The sequence below is a fragment of the Orcinus orca genome, chromosome 3 (assembly GCF_937001465.1).
Source record: "Orcinus orca chromosome 3, mOrcOrc1.1, whole genome shotgun sequence".
Taxonomy (NCBI): Eukaryota; Metazoa; Chordata; class Mammalia; order Artiodactyla; family Delphinidae; genus Orcinus; species Orcinus orca.
This window is the reverse complement of record NC_064561.1, coordinates 97,113,459-97,138,690: the sequence shown is the minus strand read 5'-3', so window position 1 is coordinate 97,138,690 and position 25,232 is coordinate 97,113,459. Positions and strand designations below refer to the sequence as shown.

At 38.3% G+C, this 25,232-nt stretch overlaps 1 protein-coding gene across 7 annotated transcripts in view; it reads right to left on the bottom strand.

Annotated features, from left to right (window-relative positions):
- Positions 1-24,697, bottom strand: part of FBXL17 (F-box and leucine rich repeat protein 17) — a 476,179-nt gene extending 451,482 nt beyond the window's left edge. For 4 of the 7 annotated variants that reach the window (XM_033423739.2, XM_033423741.2, XM_033423743.2 and 1 more), the window contains exons 1-3: positions 23,569-24,696; positions 12,426-12,548; positions 8,606-8,863 (exon numbers count right to left, since the gene is read on the bottom strand). In XM_033423739.2, the coding sequence (XP_033279630.1) occupies positions 8,606-8,863; positions 12,426-12,548; positions 23,569-24,561 (1,374 nt within the window). In that variant the 5' untranslated portion in view covers positions 24,562-24,696. Of the gene's footprint in view, positions 1-8,605; positions 8,864-12,425; positions 12,549-23,568 lie in introns of all 7 variants that reach the window. The other 3 variants (XM_033423742.2, XM_004267437.4, XM_033423738.2) reach the window with 3 other exon arrangements.
- Between the last annotated feature and the right edge of the window lie 535 nt (positions 24,698-25,232).

Below are 25,232 nucleotides of genomic sequence, written 5' to 3'. Positions count from 1 at the left end.
GGGTTGTTTCTACCCCTTGGCTATTGTGAATAATGATACAATGAAAATAAGTGAACAAGTATCTATTTGAGTCACTGTTTTCAATTATTTGGGGTAAACATCTAGGTGGAATTCCTGGGTCCAATGATAGTTCTATGTTTAATCTTTTGAGGAACCACCAAACTGTCTTCCACAGTATGTGCACCATTTATATTCCCACTAGCGATGTATGAAGATTCAAATTTCTCCACATCCGAAGAAGCACTTTCTTTTTTTTTTTTACATCTTTATTGGAGTATAATTGCTTTACAATGATGTGTTATGGTGTGTTAGTTTCTGCTTTATAACAAAGTGAATCAGTTACACATATATATATGTTCCCATATCTCTTCCCTCTTGCATCTCCCTCCCTCCCACCCTCCCTATCCCACCCCTCTAGGTGGTCACAAACCACTGAGCTGATCTCCCTGTGCTATGCGGCTGCTTCCCACTAGCTATCTACCTTACCTTTGGTAGTGTATATATGTCCATGCCTCTCTCTCACTTTGTCACAGCTTACCCTTCCCCCCCCCCATATCCTCAAGTCCATTCTCTAGTAGGTCTGTGTCTTTATTCCTGTCTTACCCCTACGTTCTTCATGACATTTTTTTTCCTTAAATTCCATCTATACGTGTTAGCATACGGTATTTGTCTTTCTCTTTCTGACTTACTTCACTCTGTATGACAGACTCTAGGTCTATCCACCTCATTACAAATAGCTCAATGTCATTTCTTTTTATGACTGAGTAATATTCCATTGTATGTATGTGCCACATCTTCTTTATCCATTCATCCGATGATGGACACTTAGGTTGTTTCCATCTCTGGTCTACTGTAAATAGAGCTGCAATAAACATTTTGGTACATGACTCTTTTTGAATTATGGTTTTCTCAGGGTATATGCCCAGTAGTGGGATTGCTGGGTCATATGGTAGTTCTATTTGTAGTTTTTTAAGGAACCTCCATACTGCACTTTCTTATTTTCTGGTTTTTGCTTTTTTTTTTTATTATTAATATCCATTGGAGTAGGTGTGAAGTGATGTCTCATGATTTTCATTTGCAATTCTCTAATGACTAATGATGATGGGCATCTTCTCATGTGCTTGAGGGCCATTTGTATTTTTCCTTTGGATAAATATCTATTCAAGTATTTTGCCAATTTTTCAATTGAGTTCGGGGGGGTTATTGTTGGATGGTAAGAGTTCTTTATATATTCTGGATATTAAACTCTTATCAAATATATGATTTCTACACATTTTCTCTCATTTTATGGGTTGTCTGTTCACTCTCTTGAGAATGTCATTTGAAAAAAAAAGTTTTTAATTTTAATCAAGTCCACCTTATCTGTTTTATACTTTTCTCGCCTATTCTTTTGGTGTCATATTTAAGAAACCATTACTAAATCCAAGGTCATGAAGATTTGTACCTATACATTCTTCATAGAGTTTTACAGTTTTAGCTCTTAAATTTAGTTCTTTGATCCCTTCAGAATTAATTTTTGTCGATGGTATAAGGTTAGGGTCCAGTTTCACTCTTTTGCATGTGGACATCTACTTTTCCCAGCACCATTTCTTGAAGAGTGTTCCTTCCCCCAGTGAATGTTCTTGCCACTGTGGTAAAAAAAAATCAACTGACCACAGATGTGAGGGTTTACTTGTGGACTCCCAATTCTACTCCATTGGTCTATATGTCAATCCTTATGCTAATATTACATGGTTTTATTTACTGTACCTTTGTAGTAAGTTTTAAAATAAAGAAGTATGAATCCTCCAACTTTGTTCTTTGGATTCAAGATTGCTGTGACTCTTCTACGTCCCTTAAAATTCCTTATGAATTTTAGGATGGATTTTCCATTTCTGCAAAAACCACCACTGGAATTTTAATAGGGACTGCATCAAATCTGTAGCCCACTTGGGTAGTATTATCTTAACAATATTAAGTCTTCCAATTCACAAGCTCAGGATGACTTTACATTTATTTAGGTCCTCTTTCTTTCAAAAATGTTTTGCCATTTTCAGTGTATAAGTCTTGCATTTGCTTGACTAAATTTACTCCTAAATATTTTATTATTATGGATGCCATGATAAATGAAATTATTCATTTATTAGGCCAGTTTTTTTGTGGATTCTTTAGGGTTTACCATATAGAAAACATTATCTGCAAATAGAGATAGTTTTTTGTCTTCCTTTCCAATTAGGAAGCTTTTTATTTCTTTGTCTTTCCTAATTGCTCTGGCTAGAACTTCCAATACAATTTTGAACTGAAGTGGCAAAAGTTGGGCATCCTTGTTTTGTTCCTGAACTTAGGGGAAATGTTTTCAGCTATTCACCATTGAGTGTGATATTAATTGTAGCTTAGTCACATCTGACCTTTATTATATTGAGAAAGACCCTTCTATTCCTAGTTTATTGTGTGTTTTTTTATCATGAAAAGGTGTTGGATTTCACCAAATGCATTTTCTGAGCTAATTAAGATGATTATGTGGGGTCTTTTCCTTCATTCTGGTAATGTGGTGTATTACACTGACTGATTTTTATACGTTGAGTCACCCTTGCATTCATGGGATAAATCATACTTGGCCATAGTATATAACCCTTTTAATATATTGTTGACTTCTGTTTGCTATGTTTTTTGAGGATTTTTGCATCTATAGTCATTAAGGATGTTGGTCTGTAGTTGTCTTCTCTTGTAGTGTCTTTGTCTGGCTTCAGAATCAGGGTAATGCTGGCCTTGTAGGAATCAGCAAGTGTTGCCTTCTTTTAAGTATTTTGAAAGAGTTTGAGAAGGACTGGTATTAATTCTTCTTTATCTGTTAAACCAAATTCAACAGGGAACCCATCTGATTCCTGACTTTGCTTTGTTGGGAGGATTTTTATTACTGATTCCATCTCCTTACTTGTTACAAATCTGTTCAGATTTTCTACTTATCCTGAGTCAGTTTTTGTAGTTTTTACATTTCTAGGAATTTACCCATTCCATCTAGGCGATCCAGTTTGTGGTATACATAGTGGTTCATAATTTTCTTGTATAATCCTTTTTATTTCTATAAAGTTAGTGGTAATATCTACTCTTAAATTTCTGATTTAGTAAGTTGAATCTTCTGTTTTTCTTAGTCAATATAGTTAAAGGTTTGTCATTTTTGTTGGTATTTTCAAAGAAACCAGTTTTGGTTTCATTGACTTTATAATTTTCCTGTTTTCTAGTTCATTTATTTCTGCTCTGATCATTATTTCCTTCCTTCTGTTAGCTTTGGGTTTAGTTTGCTCTTCTTTTCCAAGTGCCTCCAGGAGTACAATTAAGTTACTAATTTCAGATTTTTCTTCCTTTGTAAACATAAACTTTTACAGCTATAAATTTCTCTCTAAATATTATTTTTGTTGCCATAATTTTTGCTATACTGTGTCTTCATTTTCATTCATTTCAAGGTATTTTCTAATTTCCCTTGCGATTTCTTCAATGTTCGATTGGTTGTGCAAGAGTATGCTGTTTAACTTCCACATATTTGTGTATTTTCCAGATTTCTTCGTGTTACTGATTCTTAGATTCACGTCATTATAGTCAAAAAAGATACCTGCATGGTTTCAATCTTCCCAGACTTATTAAAAGTTGTTTTGTGGTCCAAAATATCATCTAATCTTAAGAATATTCCATGTGTACTCTTCTGTTGTTGAGTGTAGCCTGTTAGGTATAACTGGCATACAGCATTGTTCAAGTACTCTAGTTTCTTGTTGATCTTTTCTGGTTGTTCTCTCCATTACCGAAAGTAGATTATTAAAGTCTCCAACTACTAATGTAAAACTGTCTTTTCCTCCCTTCAAGTCTTTCCATTTTTGCTTCATATATTTAGGGGCTGTGTTGTTTGAGTCATATATGTTTATAATTGCTATATCTTCCTGATTAATTGAAACTTTTATCAATACATAATGACCTTCATTGTTTCCTGCAACCTTTTTTCACTTAAAATTGATTTTTTTTCTGGTTATAATACAGATCTTCCTCAATTTACAATGGGCTTACATCCTGATAAACCCATCGTAAATTGAAAATATCGTAAGTCAAAAATGCATTAATACACTTAACCCACTGAACATCATAGCTGAGCCTAGCATACCTTAAATGGGCTCAGAACACTTACATTAGCCTATAGTTGAGCAAAACCGTCTAACATGAAGCCTGTTTTACAATAAAGTGTTGAGTATTTATGTAATTTCACTGAAATTGAAAAAGAGAACAGTTGTATGGGTACAGAATGGTTATAAGTGTATCAGTTGTTTACCCTCATGATTGTGTGGCTGACTGGGAGCTGCAGCTCACTGCTACTGTCCAGCATCGTAAGAGAGTGTCATACCACATATTGCCAGTCTGGGAAAAGATGAAAATTTAAAATCTGAAGTACAGTTTCTACTGAATGCATATGGCTTTCACACCAGCATAAAGTCGAAAAATTTTAAGTTGAACCATCATAAGCTGGGGACCATCTGTATAGCCACTCTAGCTCTGTTTGGTTATTAGTATTTGAGTGGAATATCTTTTCCCATTCTTTTACTTTCAACCTCATTGTGTCTGTAACTGAAATGAGTCTCTTTTAGACTTTATATGCACGATTTTTTTTTATGCTGCCAATCTTTGCCTTTTAGAGAATTTAATCTATTTATATTTAAAGTACTGATAAAGAATGATTTATTTCCACCATTTAGCTATTCATTTACTGTATGTTTCATACTTTTTTTATTGTTGTTCCTCAGTTCCTCCATTACTGCACTTTTTGTATTTGGCAGATTTTATGCAGTGTACCATTTGATTCTCTTCTTATTACTTTCATGTATATATTTATTTTCTTAATGGTTATCATGGAGATTACAATTAACATCTGAAACTTATAATAACCTTATTTGAATATTACCATGTTGGTTTCAATAGTATACACCCTATTCCTGTACATCTCTATCCCTCCTACTTTATATGGTTATTACCACAGATGATACATTATGTGCCCATTAACAAAGATTTATAAATACTGTTCTATACGTGTGCCTTTTAAATCATATAGAAAAAAATAGTTAAAAACCAAAAATACAATAAATCTATCTTTTACATTTACCTATGTGGTTACTTATACTCGCATTCTTTTTTTCTTCCTATGGCTTTCAGTTACTATCTAGTGTCTTTTTATTTCAGCCTGAAGAACTCTCTTTACCACTTCTTGTAAGGCAAGTCTACAAATGAACTTCCTCAATTTTTGTTTACCTGGGAATATCTTAATGTCACATTTACTCTTGGAGAACAGTTTTGCCAGATACAGAGTTCTTGGTTGACATTGTTTCTTCAACACTTTAAATATGTTAGCCAACTGCTTTCTGGCTTCCATGGTTTCTGATGAGAAATCAGTTGTTAATCCTACTGAGGATCCCTTGTATGCTATGAATCACTTCTCTGTTGCTTTCAAGATTCTCTTTGGCTCTAGCTTTTGAAAATTAGACTATTATGTGTTTTAATGTAGGTCCCTTTGAAATCATCCTGCTTGGAATTCACTGAGTTTCTTGGATGTATAGATTCATGTCTTTCACAAAATTTGAACAGTTTGGGCCATATCATTTCTTAAAATACTCTTTCTGCCTCTTTCACTCTCCCTTCACTTTATGGTATCCCACAGGTCCCTTAGACTCTGTTCACTTTCCTTCATTCTTTCTTCTTTCTGCTCCTCAGACATGATCATTTCATTTGTCCTATTCAGGTTCACTGAGTCTTTCTTCTGCCTGCTCACATTTGATGCTAAATCCTTCTACTAAATTTTTTATATCAGTAATTATACTTTTCAGCACCAAAATTCCTATTTCATTCCTTTTTATACTTTCTAGCTCTTTATTGCTATTCTCATTTTGTTCATGCATCATTTTCTTGAATTCCTTTAGTTCTCTGTCCATGCTTTCCAAACCTTTCAACTTGCTCTACAGAAGCAACAATTCAATCAACTGCTATGTTTAAGAGTAAAAGAGAAAAAAATACCAGGAAAATTAATCAATTATGAAAGCTCCATACTAGGCCTTTTGAAACTTTATTATACATTTTTAAGTTGTTAATTCACTAAAAGTATAATGTAGTCCACATCAGGGCTTATCAAATATCACTGGGTCATGAAATTAATTTACTGAGTGGATCAAGATCAACATTTATTTAACATAATAGTACAGAATAGAAAATATCAATTGCACTATTCATAAGGCTATATATTACTTCATAAAAGTTTTACTTCTATTTTGTGTATATATGAAAGCCATTCTCTTTCTACTATACCGTAACACTATCCCAACAGAAGAAAGAGGCTAAAAGAGGACACACCCTACCACAGCACCATCTTAAGCATAGGAAAGGATTACTCATTGTACTGCAATGAAGTTCATATGCAATTACTTTTAAAAATTACTTAGAATGAAAACGATTTATTTTACTACCTTTTATCAGATTATTACTTCATATATAACTAATTCATAATTCAGAAACCATAAAAATCTGAAGCAAACATCTAATCTATCATAAATTAATGGGTTCCAAAATACCTCACATTCTAGGGAAGATTTACATAATTAGTCTCAAAGCTGTAAATATTAGATAAATTCATAATACTTAACTGGCATATTGTCTTGTTCCTTAAAGAACTTTTTAGTTTCCCTCTATTTCAACCATAAATATGACCTTATTTTTACAAGGAACACCCTTGGCACTCTGGTCAACTGGTACCTATTTGTGTTATATCAGATTTAAATATATAGCAAATTTAATCCATTTCTTAATAAATACATAGACTTTTTAAAATGTTTCATTGTGAAGTATAACTTGCTGGGAAATTTCCGTCACAAAAAAATCACGCCATGTCTATAAAATTTATAATTTACCTCAAAGATTAATTTGTTTTAACAGACTTAAGAACTTCATAAAATGCTTTGTTAGTGAATAATCCTGTACATAGCAGAAATAGATCAGGACAAATATTACAACAGGTAAGACTGTTGTTGCACAATTAGCCTGTGCAGACAAAATAGGCTCCCTTATAAATTGCAGGATTCTTAACACATAAATTGGATTGACACACCTAGTACTATTTAGGATAGTCATTCCAAATTTCTTCTAATACTGAGCTTTCAGTTAATTCATATGCAGTGTTTAAATTTAGGGATCTTCAGGGACTTCCCTCACGGTCCAGTGGTTAAGACTCCGCGCTCCCAATGCAGGGGGCCCGGGTTTGATCCCTGGTCAGGGAACTAGATCCCACATGCGGCAACTAAGAGCCTGCATGCCACAACTAAAAGATCCCACATGCTGCAATTAAAAAGATCCTGCATGCTGCAACTAAAAAGATCCTGCATGCCGCAACAAAGATCTCACACGTGGCAATGAAGATCCCATGTGCTGCAATTAAGACCCAGCACAGCCAAATAAATAAATAAATATTTAAATAAATCAATAAATTTAGGGATCTTCATATTATTTCTGACTTCGTCTCATATCAGACTTAAGTCTAGGACTTTACTGATACTCTGCTTTTCCTGGGAACTATTAGGACTACATCTCAATTCTAAATTTAAAAAATAGTTCTGACAAAGTTCTTGAGTGGAATTATTAATTCTTTCTTTCAACAAATGTTTGCCAAGGGCACTGTGGGTAGAGTGGTACATGTGCATAGCCTCTGCCCTCATGGAACAGGCTCCTTTATTCAAGGTCTAGAAGAGTACAGTCTATTGGCATGGAAAAAACGGAAAGACTGTAGGGCGGTAGGGCTTTGGAGAATCCAAGCTTCAAATCCCAGGTCCACTGTCTACTACACATTAGGCAAGTTTCTTAATCTCTCTAAGCCTTAATCTCTCCCTTTACAAAATGAGTTTAAATCAACTATTTCCACAAAGTTATTTCAAAGGTTAAATAAAAACTACAAAAAGTGCCTAGTACAATAGAGGGAACATTACTAAATATTCAAAATATTCACAAATTCAGGGACTGGCACATAGAATCCATTCAATATCCACTCTGAGACAAGAAACCTTAAATACCATTTCCAAAGAAAGTGAATCAACCAGAAAATACACATGATACTATATTTAATCCAATTATTGTACCTAATATAGGTAATTACCATCTTTTTCTTCATTTTATACTCCTTAACTTGGACTTCCATTTAAAAGATATTTTAAAACATGTAAGCATGTCATCTAGTAACATAAAAGAGGAATTAAAAGTTAATTTTTAAAACCTCATGCTGACCCAAACTGCATACTGTAGTTACCTAAAGCAAAATTTCGCATAAAATTTAAGTAACAAAGGAATAAATTAATAAAATGGCTGGTCAAAGAAGTTCAGGCACTTATTAAAAAACACAAAAAAGTTAATTTATCAATTACAGCCATGGAACTCTAGTTCACTAACCCAAATATTCATAGATACATAAAAAGGATGACTTATTTTAGTCTCTGAACATTACAATATGTATGTTGCTATGTATGTTGCTACAACATAGCAATCTTTCAAAGTGTTGCTGCAAGAAAACATGTTGAGTTAATACGAGTAAAACCATTTTATAGATGCTAAAATTTACCTGTTTGAGTCCTTCATCAGTAAGTTTGTCCTGGTTGCCTACATGAACTTTCTGAAGTAAAGGACAGTGAGAAGCAACCGCAATAATAGAGGTGTCAGAAAGCTGTTTACACCTGTAGGCTGTATACCTAAGAAGTCCAGGACACTTAAATGCTAGAACACACACGCCAGTATCAGACATACTGCGACAATCAGAAATGTTGATTTCAATTATATTTTGACTTCTTGATGCAATTTTTTCCAATAATTCATCAGTGACCTATGAGAGAGAAGAAAAGCAATAAATTTAAAAATCTGCTAAAAGTAGAAACTTACATTCTATTCTTTTATTAAATTCTCCCCAATATAATAATTAGATTATAGCATGAAAACCACAATCAAAAGAAACCCTTCTTACTTAATATTAAAGCATAATAAGAACTGTGGTATAATAAAAAAATATATTTGGTCTTTGTCTCCAGTTCCTGGAACAGAGCTCCTAAAGTTCTAGGAATTTCCTGAGTGATAGGAATGTCTTTTGTTATTTTTAACAAGCCCCTTTTACCATGCCTGAGTTTATACTAATGAAATGACTTAAGTTGGGGCCCCTAGATAGCTTCAGGATGGGGGCTGGTCACCAGAAAGACCAAACACCATGTGATTAGAGGGTGGAAACTTTCAGCCCCATCCTCCGATTTCCTGGGAGGGAAGGGGAGCTGGAGACTGGATTATAAAAACTCTTGAACACTGAGATTTGAAGGGCTTCTGGGTTGGTGAATACATCAAAGTGCTGGGAGGTCAATGTGAATGTAAACAATATAGAAGCTCCAAACTCTCTCCCCCCATACCTTGCCCTATGCGTATTTTCCATTTGGCTGGTCCTGGTTTACATCCTCTATAATAAATCAGTGAACATAGTATTTTCCTGAGTTGTGATCATTCTAGCAAATTATCACACCTAAGGAGAGGGTTGGGGGAACTTCCGAATTTACAGCTGGTCAGTCTAAAGTACAGGTGGCTCCTAGGACTTGTGACTGGCATATGAAGTGGAGACAGTCTTATGGGACTGAGCCCTTAACCTGTGAGGTCTGCACTAACTCCAGGAGTTAGTGTCATAATTGAACTGAATTGTTGGACACGCATTTGGTGTCAGAGAATTTGTTGTCAGAATGGAAAAAAACACAGATTTGGTGTCAGAAAACACCAAGTGATAATGTATGTGTTAGTTTTCATTAAACACCTAAAAATCTATCCTTATTAGGAAAACATACTTTAAACTTTCAAACTCACCAAAAACTCCCCACAAACAAAACTGTATTGAGATTTGGAGTTGGTTCTGTTTTTAACCCAACAAATAGTATATATCAGCCATCATGATGTATGACTCTTGACTTTTCACACTTATTATGAGATAATACCTACCAAAGTATATACATTTCAATTGTTTTACTACTTTTATCAGAATACATTACATATAACTAAATCCATAGCTTAGACAATATATCATTTTGGGTTTCAGCACACTGAAGACTTCATAGAAAAGTCCATTAAAAAAAAGTTTTTCTCGGGCTTCCCTGGTGGCGCAGTGGTTGAGAGTCCGCCTGCCGATGCAGGGGACACGGGTTTGTGCCCCAGTCCGGGAAGATCCCACATGCCGCAGAGCGGCTGGGTCCGTGAGCCATGGCTGCTGAGCCTGCGCGTCCGGAGCCTGTGCTCCGCAACGGGAGAGGCCACAACAGTGAGAGGCCCGTGTACCGCAAAAAAAAAAAAAAAAAGTTTTTCTCGGAAGACTCAAAGCTACCTGTAAGTAACCTTAAAATTCATCTGCTGAAAAATTCATATGGCCATCTCAATTCTTTAAACAAATTTTAAAAACCAACCTCTACACATTCCCTGCCCAATCATATTTCCAAAAAAAGAAAACAGAGTTAACATTATTCAAATCTTTTGTGCAAAAATAATGATGAGAGAAAATGCACATGATGAAATTTAGAAAGGAAAAAGAAGGGCTTCCCTGGTGGCGCAGTGGTTAAGTATCCACCCATCAATGCAGGGGACACAGGTTTGAGCCCTCGTCTGGGAAGATCCCACATGCCACAGAGCAACTAAGCCCATGCACCACAACTACTGAGCCTGCACTCTAGAGCCCACGAGCCACAACTACTGAGCCCGCGTGCCACTACTGAAGCCCGCGCACCTAGAGCCCGTGCTCCGCAACAAGAGAAGCCACTGCAACAACGAGAAGCCCATGCACTGCAATGAAGAGTAGCCCCCGGCCACCACAACTAGAGAAAGCCCACACACAGCAACGAAGACCCAACGCAGCCAAAAATAAATAAATAAATAAATTTTTTTAAAAAAAAAAAGAAAGGATAAAGGAAAGAATTGGAGTGTTGAAGGATACAAGGAGTTAAGAGCCAAGGTTGAAAATACCTTTGTTTACGCTTGTTGGAAACAGCATACCTCTCTTTTTTTTTTTTTTTTCTTTTTTCACCTCCAGATCTAACTACCAGGAGAGGGGAAAAGCTCTTCTTAGTCTGAGTTTGTAACAAATAGCTCAGACAACCAAGACTAATGAAGTAAAGAGCCAATGGATTACTTCACGTTACCTCTCTCCACTGTACCAGCCACAACTAACTAAATATTCACCATTCCCCCTGGACACAAATTTCATGAACCTGGACAGGTAAACGACTAATTCTATAACTGTCTTAACCTCTTACCAATGAGGCAGTAAAACAAAAAGAAAACTCATACACAAATGCTCAGGAACTTGCTTATTTTGTTTAAAGTACATGTGCCTATAAACACACACAAATGCTACCAGTGTTGGAGCTGGCTTGTACCAAATCACAAAAGTCTATAGTATATACCACTTTCAAAGTCAGTCATATCACTACATTCAGTGACATCACATTGGTAGCTTGAAATGGGTCATGGTGAAAATATTTGTACAACAAAAACTGGAAAATATAACAAATCAGGGCTTTTTCTTTGCTCATTTGTTTTTGAAAGCCAGCTGTTAAACATTTAGCAGCACATCACTAACAATATCATGGAAGGATTTAGAGCAGGTTTAGTAGTCTAATAAAATCCTATTCTTATTGGATACCTTTTTTATGTTTCCAATGCCAAGCACTGAAAACCAAGTTTAAGGGAAGAATTTAACAAGTCCAACAAATTATTTGTAATAAGCACTATTAACTACCTTCTTTCCTAATTTATGCCACCATATAAACATATTGGCAGTCGGGCAATGGGGAGGATTAGAAAATTCATCAAAATGAAAATTAAAACAAAATGAGTTATCTTATTCCATTTCTTCACACAAAATAACATTATAAGTATACTGTTATGAAAAGTATAATAATAATAAATTAATAGGGATAATGATAGTATCAACTCATAAGATGGTTGATCAAATGAACACATATAAAGCTCACTGAACAGTATGTACGTGGCACATCAGCAGCACTATATAAATGTTTGCCTTATTTTCTACTATTAAACTAATATTCGTAAAATGACCCCTCCAAAAAATGAAAAGTTTATTAACTCTTTTTAAAGGTAGTAAAAACTGGGGGGGGGGGGATGAAGAGGACTAAGACAAAGAGGATTAAGAACCAACCCAAAATTACCAATCCAAACTAAAAAATGTATTCTTCATCATAGGAACCTAGCTTCAACTTGAATTTGAAAAAAAATTACTAAAGCACAGAATTATAGATTACAGTCATTTGAACTATCTTGAAAAACAGTGTGAAAGAAGTGATTTCTGAGGAGGAAAAAGATATTTTTTGAATAGGTCAACCTGAGTGTTTCTTTAGAATTAGAATCCATACCTGCTGACGACTACTAAGATCCAGCTGCTTCCAAAACTGGAAATCTAAACAAAGGTCACGCCAGTACTTGCAAACCAATGATGCAGAAAGGCAACGCTCATCCAGGGATAAATTGGAAAATATCTGTGAATAAAAAAGGAACCACATAATATGCGCTAAAAATTTTAAAGGCAGTGAAAAGGTCTTCATCAGTTAGAAAAAATTACCCCTTTTTTTTTTTTTAATTTATCCTTTCTGTCGAGGGCTGACTTTAAATAGATCGCAGTGAGGGAGCTGCTCTGCTATGTAAGACACCCTGACCCAGAAGCAGGTCATCTACGAATGGTTTAGCACCAGGTTCCCTATGAAAGTGCGTTGTGTGAAGGGCGAGGGGGCACAACAGGCAAGGGGGTGGCCGCCTTTCCAGCCATGAAAAATCAACTTTAAAAACAGAAAACCATCTTAAGTACAAGTGGCCGTTATTAAAAGAGTCATTGTTATGGACTGTCCTAAAGAGGAAGTATGATATGGGAGAAGCTAAGAACACAACCAAGAGAGGGGGAAAAAAGCAAACACTCAAATTACTAAAATCATGAATAAATAGAGACATTATTACCAGCCTTACAAAAACAGAATTATAAGAGAATATTATGAACACTGTATGCCAACAAATTAGATAACCTAAAGGAAACAGACAAACTTCTAGAAACATAAAAACTACAAAAAACTGACTCAGAAGAAATAGAAAATTTGAATAGACCTATAACAAGTAGAAATATTAAATCAGTAATCTAAAAACTTATAACAAAGAAAGACCAAGGACCAGATGGCCTCAATAGTGATATATTTAAAGAAGAACAAATATAAATTCTTCTTAAATTCTTCCCAAAATTGGAGCATGAGGGAACCCTTGCTAATTCATTCTATGAGGTTAGCATTACCCTCATACCAAAGCCAAAAACATCACAAGAAAACTATAGATCAACATCACAAGAAAACTATAGACCAACGTTCCTTATGAATTTAAATGCAAACAATCCTAACAAAATACATTTGACCCTTGAACAATGCAGAGGTTTGGGGTGCTGACCCTCAATGCAGTCGAAAACCCAAGTATCACTTTTGGTTGGCCCTCCCTATATGCGGTTCCTCACCCATGGATTCAACCAACCAAGCATCATGTAGTACTACATTATTTACTCTTGAAAAGAAATCTGCATGTAAGAAAACCTGCACAGTTCAAATCCATGTTGTTCAAGGGTCAACTGTATTAGCAAACTGAATCCAGCAGCATATTAAAAGGATCATACACCATGGCCAAGTGGGATCTATCCCAGGAATGCAAAGATGGTTCAACATGCAAAATTAAATCCATTTAACATATTAATCCATTTAACCATATTAATAAAATGAAGGTTTAAAAAACCCAACCAACTCAATTAATGCAGAAAAAGCATTTGACAAACTCCAATACCCTTTCTTGACAAAAAATACTCAGAAAACTAGGAATAAAAGGAAACTTCCTTAATGTGATAGATGGCATCTATAAAAGTTCCACAATTATCATTATACCTAATAGTGAAAGACTGAATGTTTTCCCCTGAGATGAGGAACAAGAAAAAGATTTCTACCATCTCCACTCCTATGCAACATCGTATTGGAGATTCTGGCCTGGGCAATTATGTAAGGAAAAGAAATAAAAGGCATCCAGGTTAGAAAGGAAGAATTAAAATGTTCCATAGTCACAGATATCATGATCTTATATACAGAAAAAAAAAATACATACAAAAATTTAGAGCTAATAAGCAAATATTTCTGTATACTAGCAATGAACAAATCAGAAATGAAATAAGAAAGCACTTCTATTTGCAACAGCATCAAAGAATACTTTTTTATACTTTCCACTTCTTCATACTGAGATTTCCCATTTGTTGGATCAATGTTATCATATTCTTCTATAATTTAAATCATGTTTCCTTCCATTCTTTTAACATGTTTATAATAGCAGTTTAAAGTTTTTATCTGCTAAGTCTAATATCTGTGCCTACTCAGTTTCTATTAACTGCTTTCTTTTCTCTCAGTATAGGTTCCATTTTTTTCTGTCTCTTTACATGTCTCAATTTTTCATTCAAAACCAGACATTTTAGATAACATATTGTAGCAACTCTGAAATTTGATTTACTTTTCAGAATTGTTTTTCAACTTTAATCTCCCTGGCCTTAAATGGTAGGATATGAGTCCCCTGAAGTTTGAATGTCTCTGCTCAAGTTTTAATTCTTATTCATATTTGTTTTTAGCCTGGCTTCCTAGGGAGGTCAACCTGTGTCTAAATTGCTTAGTTTCCAGCTCGTTATTTGGGCAAAGATATGCTCAAACATCTCAAGTCTGCTCTCCAATCTGTGCGTGGGATGGGAAAAGCATATTCAAGGCTTATACTCAAGTCTGCTTTAGCCCTTGCTTTCTGCTAGATACTCTCAAGTCTCCCCTGCACATATGCATAGTTTCAGAGTAAGCCAAGGATATGTTAAGAGCTTACTATCCCTTTATGGTTCTCTCTTTTCCAAGGTCTGCCTGTTAAACTCCTAGCTCATCCCCCACTCATCCCAACTGGCACCACAACATGAGACTTGCAAATATGTAGGCTTTCACCATTTTTTTCCTAACAAGTTCATCACTTTTAGTTGACAAACACAGGTTGTTACTTATTGCCCCAAACTAAGTTACCCTCTTAAGACACCTAGGCTGCTGGTTTTCCAAACTCCTGATTCTTGCCAAACGTACTGGGGTTCGAGGGTACAGTAGGGGCCTCATTCAAGTGTGGTGTAGACCTCCACTATTCTTACCTGAAGCTCTAGTAGTTTTCCTAAGAATAAATGTGTCTCATTTTGTTGTGTGCTTTTGGTCAATTTCCAAAGCCCAAATAGTTTTGGGCAATTCTTCCCAGTTATTTTATATATATATATATATATATATATATATATATATATATATATATATATATATATACACACACACACATATATATAAAATTTATATATATATATATGTATAAATATATAAAATTTATATATATTTGTTTTGTGTTTGTGGAGAGGATTCACCAAACTCTTCATGCAGCCAAAGCTGAAGTCCCTCTCTGGTGGATATTTTTAATGCTTGTTCCCCTCATTTTATAGATGAGAGAATTTAGAGAGATTTAGAGAGACTAGATCATTTGTTTAAGGTTAAAGGACTACATGGCTTTAAAGGGCTAATTTGTCCCTTAACAAAGAGAAGATTCGTGGAACATAGTCACTGGAACCAAGAAACACCTTGTTTAAAATATGTCCGACTTTTGATCGTACCTTCTTTGAACCTTAGTTTTCTCCTTTGTAAAAGTGAGAGGATTGTTATCATTAACACAAAATTGACTAATCTAGATAGATCTAGATGGGTCTTATTTATTCAGGTGAAAGGAAATTAATAAGTGAGTAAAGATAAAACCAGTACCAGCAAAGATGGATAAAAGTAAAAAGGCAAAATACTCAGCTAAAATACCAATGCATATTTAATAGATCTTTGCATATGCCTTGTGGTAGGCAACCTACAAAATGGCCCTCAATGACCCCACCTGCTGGTATTTACACCTATGTAATTCTCTCCTCTTGAGGGTAAGCTGGATTTACTGACTCACTTCTAATTAACAGAGTATGGCAGAAGAGATTAGATTAAGAAAACTGTGGCTTCCATTTTGAGTGTTCTTGACTCTGTTGCTCTATGTGATTAGCCCTATGGAGAAGCCCAAATGGCATGGCAAGGAACTTAAGCATCTGGCCAACGGCCAGTAAGGACCTGAGGCCTGCCAAAAACCATGCAAGTAAGCTTGGGTGAAAATTCTCAAGTCCCAGTCGAGTAGCCCCAACAAACACCTGAATATAACCTCATAAGAGACCTTGGATCAGAAGGACCCAGCTAAGCCACAAAGGGATTCTAACCCACAGAAAATATGAGATAATAAATGTTTGTGGTTTTAAACTGCATAATTTGTTAAACAGAAATAATTAACTAACACGTGTTTAAATATTCCCACTTTTTTTTCTGTCATTAAAATGCTATCTTGCCCCTATCCTAACTCCTCAGAAAAAAACTACTATGCACCATGCTATTTTCTTAACTCATTTAACAAACATCTGTGCACATGTACCTAGGTTTCTGTGGGAGACACTAAGACATGAGATTTATTCACTGGTTTCAAGATTATATGGTCAAAGGCGTTTCTGAATTATCTTTGGATCATCTGAGATTCAAGAGAAAGAACATTTCAAAGGTTGCTTTGAAGAAAGAGAACATAGGTCTGTAAAGGACTGGCCTGGAACATTTTTGCTAAATAAGAAAGAGGAAAAAATGACAATGAAAAAACTGAAATGGCACTTGCATCAAGCCAGGAAATTGCTTACTTTAACACAGGCCTGTTAGCAATGTCTTGAGCGTGACAGAAGTCCAAGCCAAGTAGGTACTCTAACGCTGTATTAGATCGAGGGATCTATCATCTTATATCTTGTTGCTCTTTCATCACTGCCCTAATTTATAGGGTTGAAAATGGGTTATTCTTTTAATACAGGTGGTCTAGCCCTGGAAAAGGGAAGAGGAAGCAAAGGACAAGCAGCTGCCTTTTATAGTGTGATCTGGAAGTCATATACATTGCTTCCACTCACATTCTATTATCCAATATTTAGTCACATAGCCACCCCTATGTGAGAGGCTAAGAAAGTCTCTTGTTAGGTAATCATGTGCCTAACTAGAACACGATGGGTACTGTTACTAAAAAGAATATAAGGCGAATGGATATTGGGAAACAACAATGACTTCTAGTCAGGACCTGGGTTGAAAACATGCTTAATATTCTTGATCTTTACTGGCAGATCTGGACAATGCAACTAAGCTATTAATTACCAGAAAATGTACAAGCCATATTACTGATATAATCTGAACTAATCACTACCAGGCCAATATCCAAATATTTCTAAAACTTGAAGATTCTATTTTTGACTGAGGCATTGACATAAGGTATCAGAAGATACTTCAGACTAAAAAAACTTCCAGAGAACGTATCACTGCTTAACATTTGGTCATCCATATCCCACAGACCTTTACAGTACTTAAAAATCAACCATGCCAACACCTACATTTGGCCATTTCATTTCTTGATGAAGAGATCTTATGTGCTATCAGATATTACTACAAAAAGGAGTTAAGGCTTATGAGCATGCAGACTGTATGCAAGTTATAGAAATATAAGAAGTAAATCTGTGTAGCTATTTTATATTGACTATCTTCTCTATGTCAGTTTAACTTTTTTGGCCTTTTCAATTTTTTTCCTATGTACACCATATCTTGCCTCTTTCTTAAATATTCTACTTATATTGCTTGCCAAAAGCTTGAAAGTAAAATTTACTAAACAGTCTGTTGAATAAAGCACCATTTAGAAAAACAGAGACACAAAACATATTTCTGGTACTTTTTTTTTTTTTTTGGCCACACGGGGCTTGCGGGGATCTTAGTTCTCCGACCCAGGATTGAACCTGGGCCCCGGCAGTGAAAGCGGTGAGTCCTAACCACTGGACCTCCAGGGAATTCCCTTTCTGGTATTTTTCTAACCGTACAGCCATAGGGAAGTCACAGATTCTAAAACTATTTCCTAATCTGTAAAATAATTTCTCACAATTTAATCATTCAAATTTAAAGCACAGCAAACTAATAAAACCCCCAACTGTTACTACATAGAGTGTTAGTCTATAGCAAAGTCAGATATTTACACAAGAATAAGTTTTATTCGAAAGCCAGTCACAAAATTCAATAAAACAAGACTTTTTTTTAAGTATTTTGGGAGGAGACACTGAAATAATGTGTTCTTTTGACATATCTCCATTATTCTCTGAGCACTTCCTTGCATTCTGGCTCAAAATATTCCAAGCTCATCTTGTGCTTTACTTGTCCCAGTCCTGGAATCAGTCATTTCTCCAAGGAACACTGATTCCTTTTAGCAGAGAATGATATTTAGAAGCTAAGATCTGGACACTAAGTGTACTCACTGTCTTGCGTATTGCTGCTCAAAGATCCTCTCAGAGGGCAGAGCGAGGGAATGCATGCATGTATGTATGTATGTAACCAATCTCCCATCACTGTTGCTAGCTTCTTCCACCACATGAATGCCCTTACCACATCACTTGAACACCAAATTGGCCAAGACTTGGGCAAGATTCTTTATTTCTAATTGAAGTATAGTTGATTCACAATATTATATTAGTTTCAGGTGTACAACACAGTGATTCAATATTTTTACAGTTATACTCCATTTAAAGTCATTACAAAATAATGGCTGTATTTCCCAGTGCTGGACAATATATGTTTGTTGCTTCAAGATTCTTGATAAGCATAAAACAGGATATTTAACCAAAGGTAAGTAACTTTTTAAGAAACTATTATTTTAATATTAAATGCTTCCATATTTGCCTTCACATATCTTCCCTTACATTCCCTATCATTTATACAACCTGGTATCTTACGTTGGTAAAGAACAGCTTAAGGTTACTCCCCTTGACAGCTACTCTTTACAAGGCACCAAAACGTATAGGCTTCTCAAAATGAGAAGAAAAAAAATCTCACCTTTTGGTAGCCTGATTTGATTAAATTATCCAAGATTACTAGGCATTCTCCAGCAAAGAACAATCTTGAACCTGACTTCCTAAGGACACTCCATTTTAGCACTGGCTAAACCATCCCTAGAACTCCAGAGCCATACTTTCTAGAATTTATCTGGTACTGGAGCCTTAAGTCAAAGCACTCATGAAACGCTACATGTAACTTAGCTCCTCTTACCCACTAGTAATCTACATTCAAAGCTTTAAAAAGTCGCATCACTTTTTTTCTTCAACTCCCATTGTCATTGCTTTTATCCTTGTTTTCATATTTGAAAAAAATAGATCAGATACATAAGCTTTCCTCCAAAGCACACCTCTCTTATAAAACTCTTCCTTGATCACTAAAGCAACCTGTTCATAATAAAGCTATAAGAATACAAATTTAACAACTACTGATACATTATCAGAGATGCATTCATGGTGAAGTGGTTTTCTAATGATGGTGATAGATTTTGGGTCTCTCACCTGGTTTCCTTTGGAAAGAAACAGTCTGCTGACAGAGAGCAAGATATATAAATATATACCATACAAAGCCTCTAAAATTTAAATATAGATTCAAAATACCCAGTTACTCAAATAGCTACTACTTAAAGAAAAATATTCCATTGCTATCATTTGGTAAAACTGTTATAGTGGATCCACTATATAAAAATATAATTGTGATATCAGTAGGTAAGGTTGCTTAAAGTAATAAAGGCAACAGGTAGCAAAGACTGAAGCTAGCTTATGTGATCCAAAACAATCCATTTACCAGTCCAAGATCATATGTAACAGGCTTAAGTACTTTAGAAAATGCTATTCCCACAGTTGACCTTTGAAGAGCCAGTCCCTGCTTCTCAAATTTCTAATATTTAAAGACACAATTCAACCTTACAGACCCAATTATAAAATTAGCCTCTGATTCATAATGGTTAGATGTTGGCTGGTGTAAGCTTCCCCCCACTCCCTAGTTCAGGAATCTCTTTCATAAATTTCTGAGAGAAGACTATTTAAGCCCTTTTACACCATATGTTGAAAAGATCTCTAAACCTGGAAACACTGAGCTGGGTTCTAGCCCAGGGTCTGCCATTCACTATCTGAAATGTCTTGGGGTAAGCCATATCACTTCTACAGGCCTGTTTCTTCATGCATAAGAAGTAGGGAGTGACAAGATGACCTCAAAGGTCTCTTCCTGAAGTTACATAACTATGATTTCCAATGAAGTTCACCATTTTAAGAAAAAATTCATTTCATCTTTACAGAGCTCCTACAGTTAGAAAGGACTTTTTAAATTTTCAGAGAATCACATTCTTCAACCCTGAAATTCCACTTCTTGAAATCTACCCTAGAAAAATGACCACATGTGCATAGAAAACATCTATTAGCATTGTTTACAATAGTAATAAATTGAAAACATCCAATTATACCATACTGAAATAAATATAGTATGGCATAATACTATGGGATACTATACAACAGTTAAAAAGAATGAAGGAAACCATATACTCACTAATTAAAAAAAACCCTCCAAATCATACTGTTAATGAAAACAATTGCAGAACATGTACATTTTGATGCCATTTACGAAAGGCTATGAAGTTTTACACAGGGCTCTCTACAAAGAAAAAAATATTCTGGAACTGCACAGTCCAGTACAGTAGCTGCCAGCCACGCATGACTACTGATCCCTGAAATGCAGCTACTGTGACTAAGAAACTGAATTTTAAATTTTATTTCATTTTAACTACTTTAAATTTAAATAGCAACATGTGGCTAGCGGCTACTGTACTCCACAGTACAAGTCTAGAAGAAAAATCTAAACTGATAACCGTGGTTAGTGACCTCTGGAGAGAAAACTAGATAGGAGAGTAGGGGGTGAACCAAGGCCACCTTTTGCTTTACGGGCATTATTTGAATATTTTAAAGCAAGTAATACTACTTACATAAAAGTAAAATTGAAAAAGAAAAAGCCCTATTGATATTGGGCCAAAAAATCTGCCTATGAACCACAGTAGAAAGAATTTAGTTTTCTTTTGCTGTTGCCATACCTGGAAAAAACTGAGCAAGTATGGTAGTTTGAGTCAACTTCCCTAAAAACATCTTTGAATCACATTTCCTCACGTCTCTCTCCCAAACTCTCTCCCCTCCACATCCCCCTTTTCTACAACTGTAGTAACTTCTGGTACAAAGGCCGCAGCAATACAATTATAGAAGTTATCGCCCATTATCAGGGGAGTAGGACATACTTTCTAATGGGGATAATGGATTTGTGCCTCTCTATGCAACAACTCTCTGGTACTGTAAAGAAAATTGTCATAGCTCCCTAAGTCTTCTCTTCTCCACGCCTAAACAGAGCCAGAAACTCTTCACCATCCAATGGCTCTACTGTGGCTCAAAACAACAACTCAGGATAGAAACACTCCTTAGAGACTTCCCTTACTGGCATGGCATATTCACCCAGAGTCTCAGCCCAGACTTCCTAAAAACCTGGTCATTCACTTGTTCATCAATATTTACTGAGTGCTATTAAATGCCAGGCACTGTACTTAGGGGAGAAGATAGAGCAATGAACACTATCTGTGTCACCAGAGCCTCTGCCCCCCAAAGTCTTATCCCCAAAAGTTCTACTTCGGTTGGTAAACACTAAAAAACTTCGATTTCAATTCATTCCAGACAGTCTGACTCACTCTGTGCTGAATACCACCAGGACCATGAAAACCACACAGAGTATCTTTATCCAAGTTTCTAATACAAGTAATGGAAATCTATATAACATGTCTAAATACTCCAACACAATAGGTAAGTCCAATGAGTAATTTCCCCAAATGTCCCTTAGATCAGGTTTTCAACAGTCCCTAGCAAAAATGTGGAAAAGAACAATGTAGCAAATGAAATAAACTTATTCTATATAAGTCTCTTTATTATGAAATCATGTCCTACCACCTTTTTTTTCTTTCTTTTGTTTTTGTATTAATAGTCTCTATTTCATGAAATAATAATGGTTTAGGTAGAAAGTGGGAAGTACCTGGTTTTTGTTTTGTTTTTAAACAGTCTTACTTACCAAACAAGACAGCAATCAAACCTCTATACCAAGTATTCGTTGATATTTAATTTGTCCATGTCATCCACTAATTTAAAAGGTTCAAGAATGTTTCCTCCGCCCTAAAATGCACACCCTGAACATACAGAGGTGGCGATTACTCCTCCAAAAATACACCTCTGTAAATTAAACAATTACATTTGGACACAAGGAAAAGGTAAGCTTTCCCACTCCTTTGCTATATTATTTACAAAAATATTAATATCACAATAAAACAGACCCAAACACACAGGATTACAAATATGCAAAAAGTCTAATCAAAGTATATTGTTGACAGTATATAATTATACTGTCAACAATTATAATTGACGACACTTACTTCAGTAACAATAAAAGTAGCCAAATTCTTATCTAGGTTTTTCTATCTAGTCTTAAATATCATCCACACTGAGTAACCGGGTTTATATTTATTAAGCTTCAGAAAGCTGCAGATGTGGGGGTGGGAGAGAAGACAGAAAATAATAGCTTACTACAAACTATCACATAACTACGTGACTAGCACTAGCATTGACAAAATTGCAAATTTTACTTAGTAGTTGCGAGACAAGGCTCCCACAAGACACCTACCTCTTCCCCCACTCATCTATCCCCCAACAAAAAATACATTTGTCCTTACCTTCTGGTAATCTGTATGCTTTTATGTAAGGGTTAAAAGTACAAAGGTAATACAACACAGCATAAATAAAAGGGTTTTCAAGTCAGGCAGGCCTAAATTCCCCAGATCTGCCCCTTACTGTCTGTGTGTGACCTTGGGCAAGTCATTCAACCTCTTCAAGCCCCACTAGACTGTAAGCTAGGCGCAAAGACCACTTCTGCCTGACTTACTACTGTAGGCACATGGCACTGAAATATCAGTTTCTTCTTGTATAAAGTAAGGATGTTAACAATATTTCTCTCACAACGTTAACTGAAGGATTAAATGAGATATTATGTCTATAAAGCTCTGGCACAGTGCCTGATCATGGTAAATGATCAATAAAATTAACTGTTTTTGACATCAACTAGCAGCTATCAAACCTGAAAATACTGTTTGAAGACTTTCAAACACTAATATACAAAGTCTTCACCCAGTCAGTGTAAACTGCTCAAGTGATAAAACAATATTTCATACAAAACTTACGAATAGTTTCTAAACCACTGGGCTGGGAATCTAATAATAGATGAACCCTGAATTATGCGCAACAGACCCAAGCTATTAAAAGACATTTAGTAGACTCCAAGTTTTTCTACTTCAATAATATGCCATAGGCATCCTCCCCATTGGCTTCCCAATCTCCCCTTCGGACGTCTCCAGCTGTCAGGGAACCCCCTCCTCCGTGCTTAGAGGGAGGAGAGAGAAAACCTCCGAGGCGGGGGCCGGGGTTGGGGGACAGCGCGCATCCCCGCGCCACTCGCCCTGACCCACCTTGAGCAGGATGGATGGCGGCAGCTGATTGATGTCTGGGGTTTCGGGGGATGGCTCCCTATGACAGTCGCACGGATTTTCGGGGGTCTCCTGACAGTCCGCGTCGCCGCATTCGTGGTGCTGCTGGGCGGGCGAGGGGGCGGTGCCCCCCGCTCGGACGGCGTTCCCACCGGCCTCTGTGGGGGCACCTTCCGAAGTGGGAGAGGAGCGCTGGGAGCAGAGAGGCTGCGGTGGCTGCTCTGGGCCCTGGCAGCAGCCGGCGTCGGGGGGCCGCGGCGGCGAGGCGCCTCCCCCCGCAGGTCCTCCTCCTCCTCCGCTGCCGCCGCCGCCGCCGCAGGCCCCCCCGCCACAGCGGGGCTGCTTACAGGGGGTGCAGGCGGGGACCCCGGCCCCCTTCCGCTTGCACACCATCTCGGGAGGCGTGGGGGGCTCGGCCGGCGGCGGCGGCCCCCGGAAGAGCTGCACGGCGGCAGGCGGCCCCAGGAAGCGCACGGGCCCCAGGCTGGCCAAGAAGAGGCTCCGGCCCTGCTGTTCCCAGGCGGCTGCCGCGGCCAGCCCCAGCTCTTTGCAGCAGGAGGCGGGCGACGAGGCCGAAGCAGCGGCGGCGGCGGCGGCGGCGGCCGAGGATAGCAGGAAGCGGCGGGCGGCGGCGGCGCAGTCCTCGGCGGCCAGGGCCGCGTAGCGCCGCGCCAGGTGCTGCGAGGAGGCGGCCGCGGCGTAGGCCCCGTCCCGCGGCGGCGGCGGCGAGAGCGGCGGCTCCTCCTCTGGGCCGGCGGGGGCGGGCGCGCCGGGGCTGTGCACGATGAAGCAGAGCATGCAGGGCCCGCGGAAGAAGCAGTCCCGGCTCCGGGGCGCCGCCGGCTGGGGGGGCGCCTTGGCCGGGGTCCGGCGGGGCAGCCTGAGGAGAGGGCGGCGGCGGCGGCACCAGCTGCAACAGCGAGGCCTCTTCTGGCTTGGGCGGTTACGCGGCTCCTTCGAGAGAAGGTGGCCCATATAGAAGGCCCCGAAGAGGGGGACCGGGATAGAGAAGTAGGGAGGCCCGGACAGCCGGGCTCCCGGCAGCGAGGCAGGCCCCTCTCTGGCTGGGCCTCGGGCCCGCGGCGGGCGGCGGGGTCGCCCGCCTTGCGCACACACACGCACACACGGGCACACACGCGACGGTGGGGGGGGTGGGCGTCAGCTGCGGGCCGGCCTGGCGCCGGATGGGGGCTACATGCTTTGCCCCGGGAAGCCGGGAGAACGATGGGCGCGAGCTTTGGGGACGCGACGGAGGGAGCGAGCCTGCCGGCTCAGTCAGTCAGTACGGCTGCAGGGGGAACGCGGGGTCCGGCTCGGACCATTTTAACTGCGGCTCCGCTGGCGGCGCGCGCGCCCGCGACACAGCTCGGAGCCGCAGGAGCGCGCGACCTGCTCGGGGAGGGGGCGGAGCCGCGGCAGCGGCGCGCTCGGGGCGGGGGCGCGGGCGCCCGGCTGCTCACCCGGGACGGGTGGGGACTGCTGGGAAGCGGGCCTGCGAGGGTGCGGGGCTCGCGGGGAGCTGCGCGCGCCCTTCCCTCCCGTCGCCCAAGGTTTCGCGTAGCCCACGCCCCTTTTGTGGGGCGGGAGGAGACGCTTCCGAGCCAGCTGTGTGGCATCCGTTTGCACTGCCGCGCTGACGTCTCTAG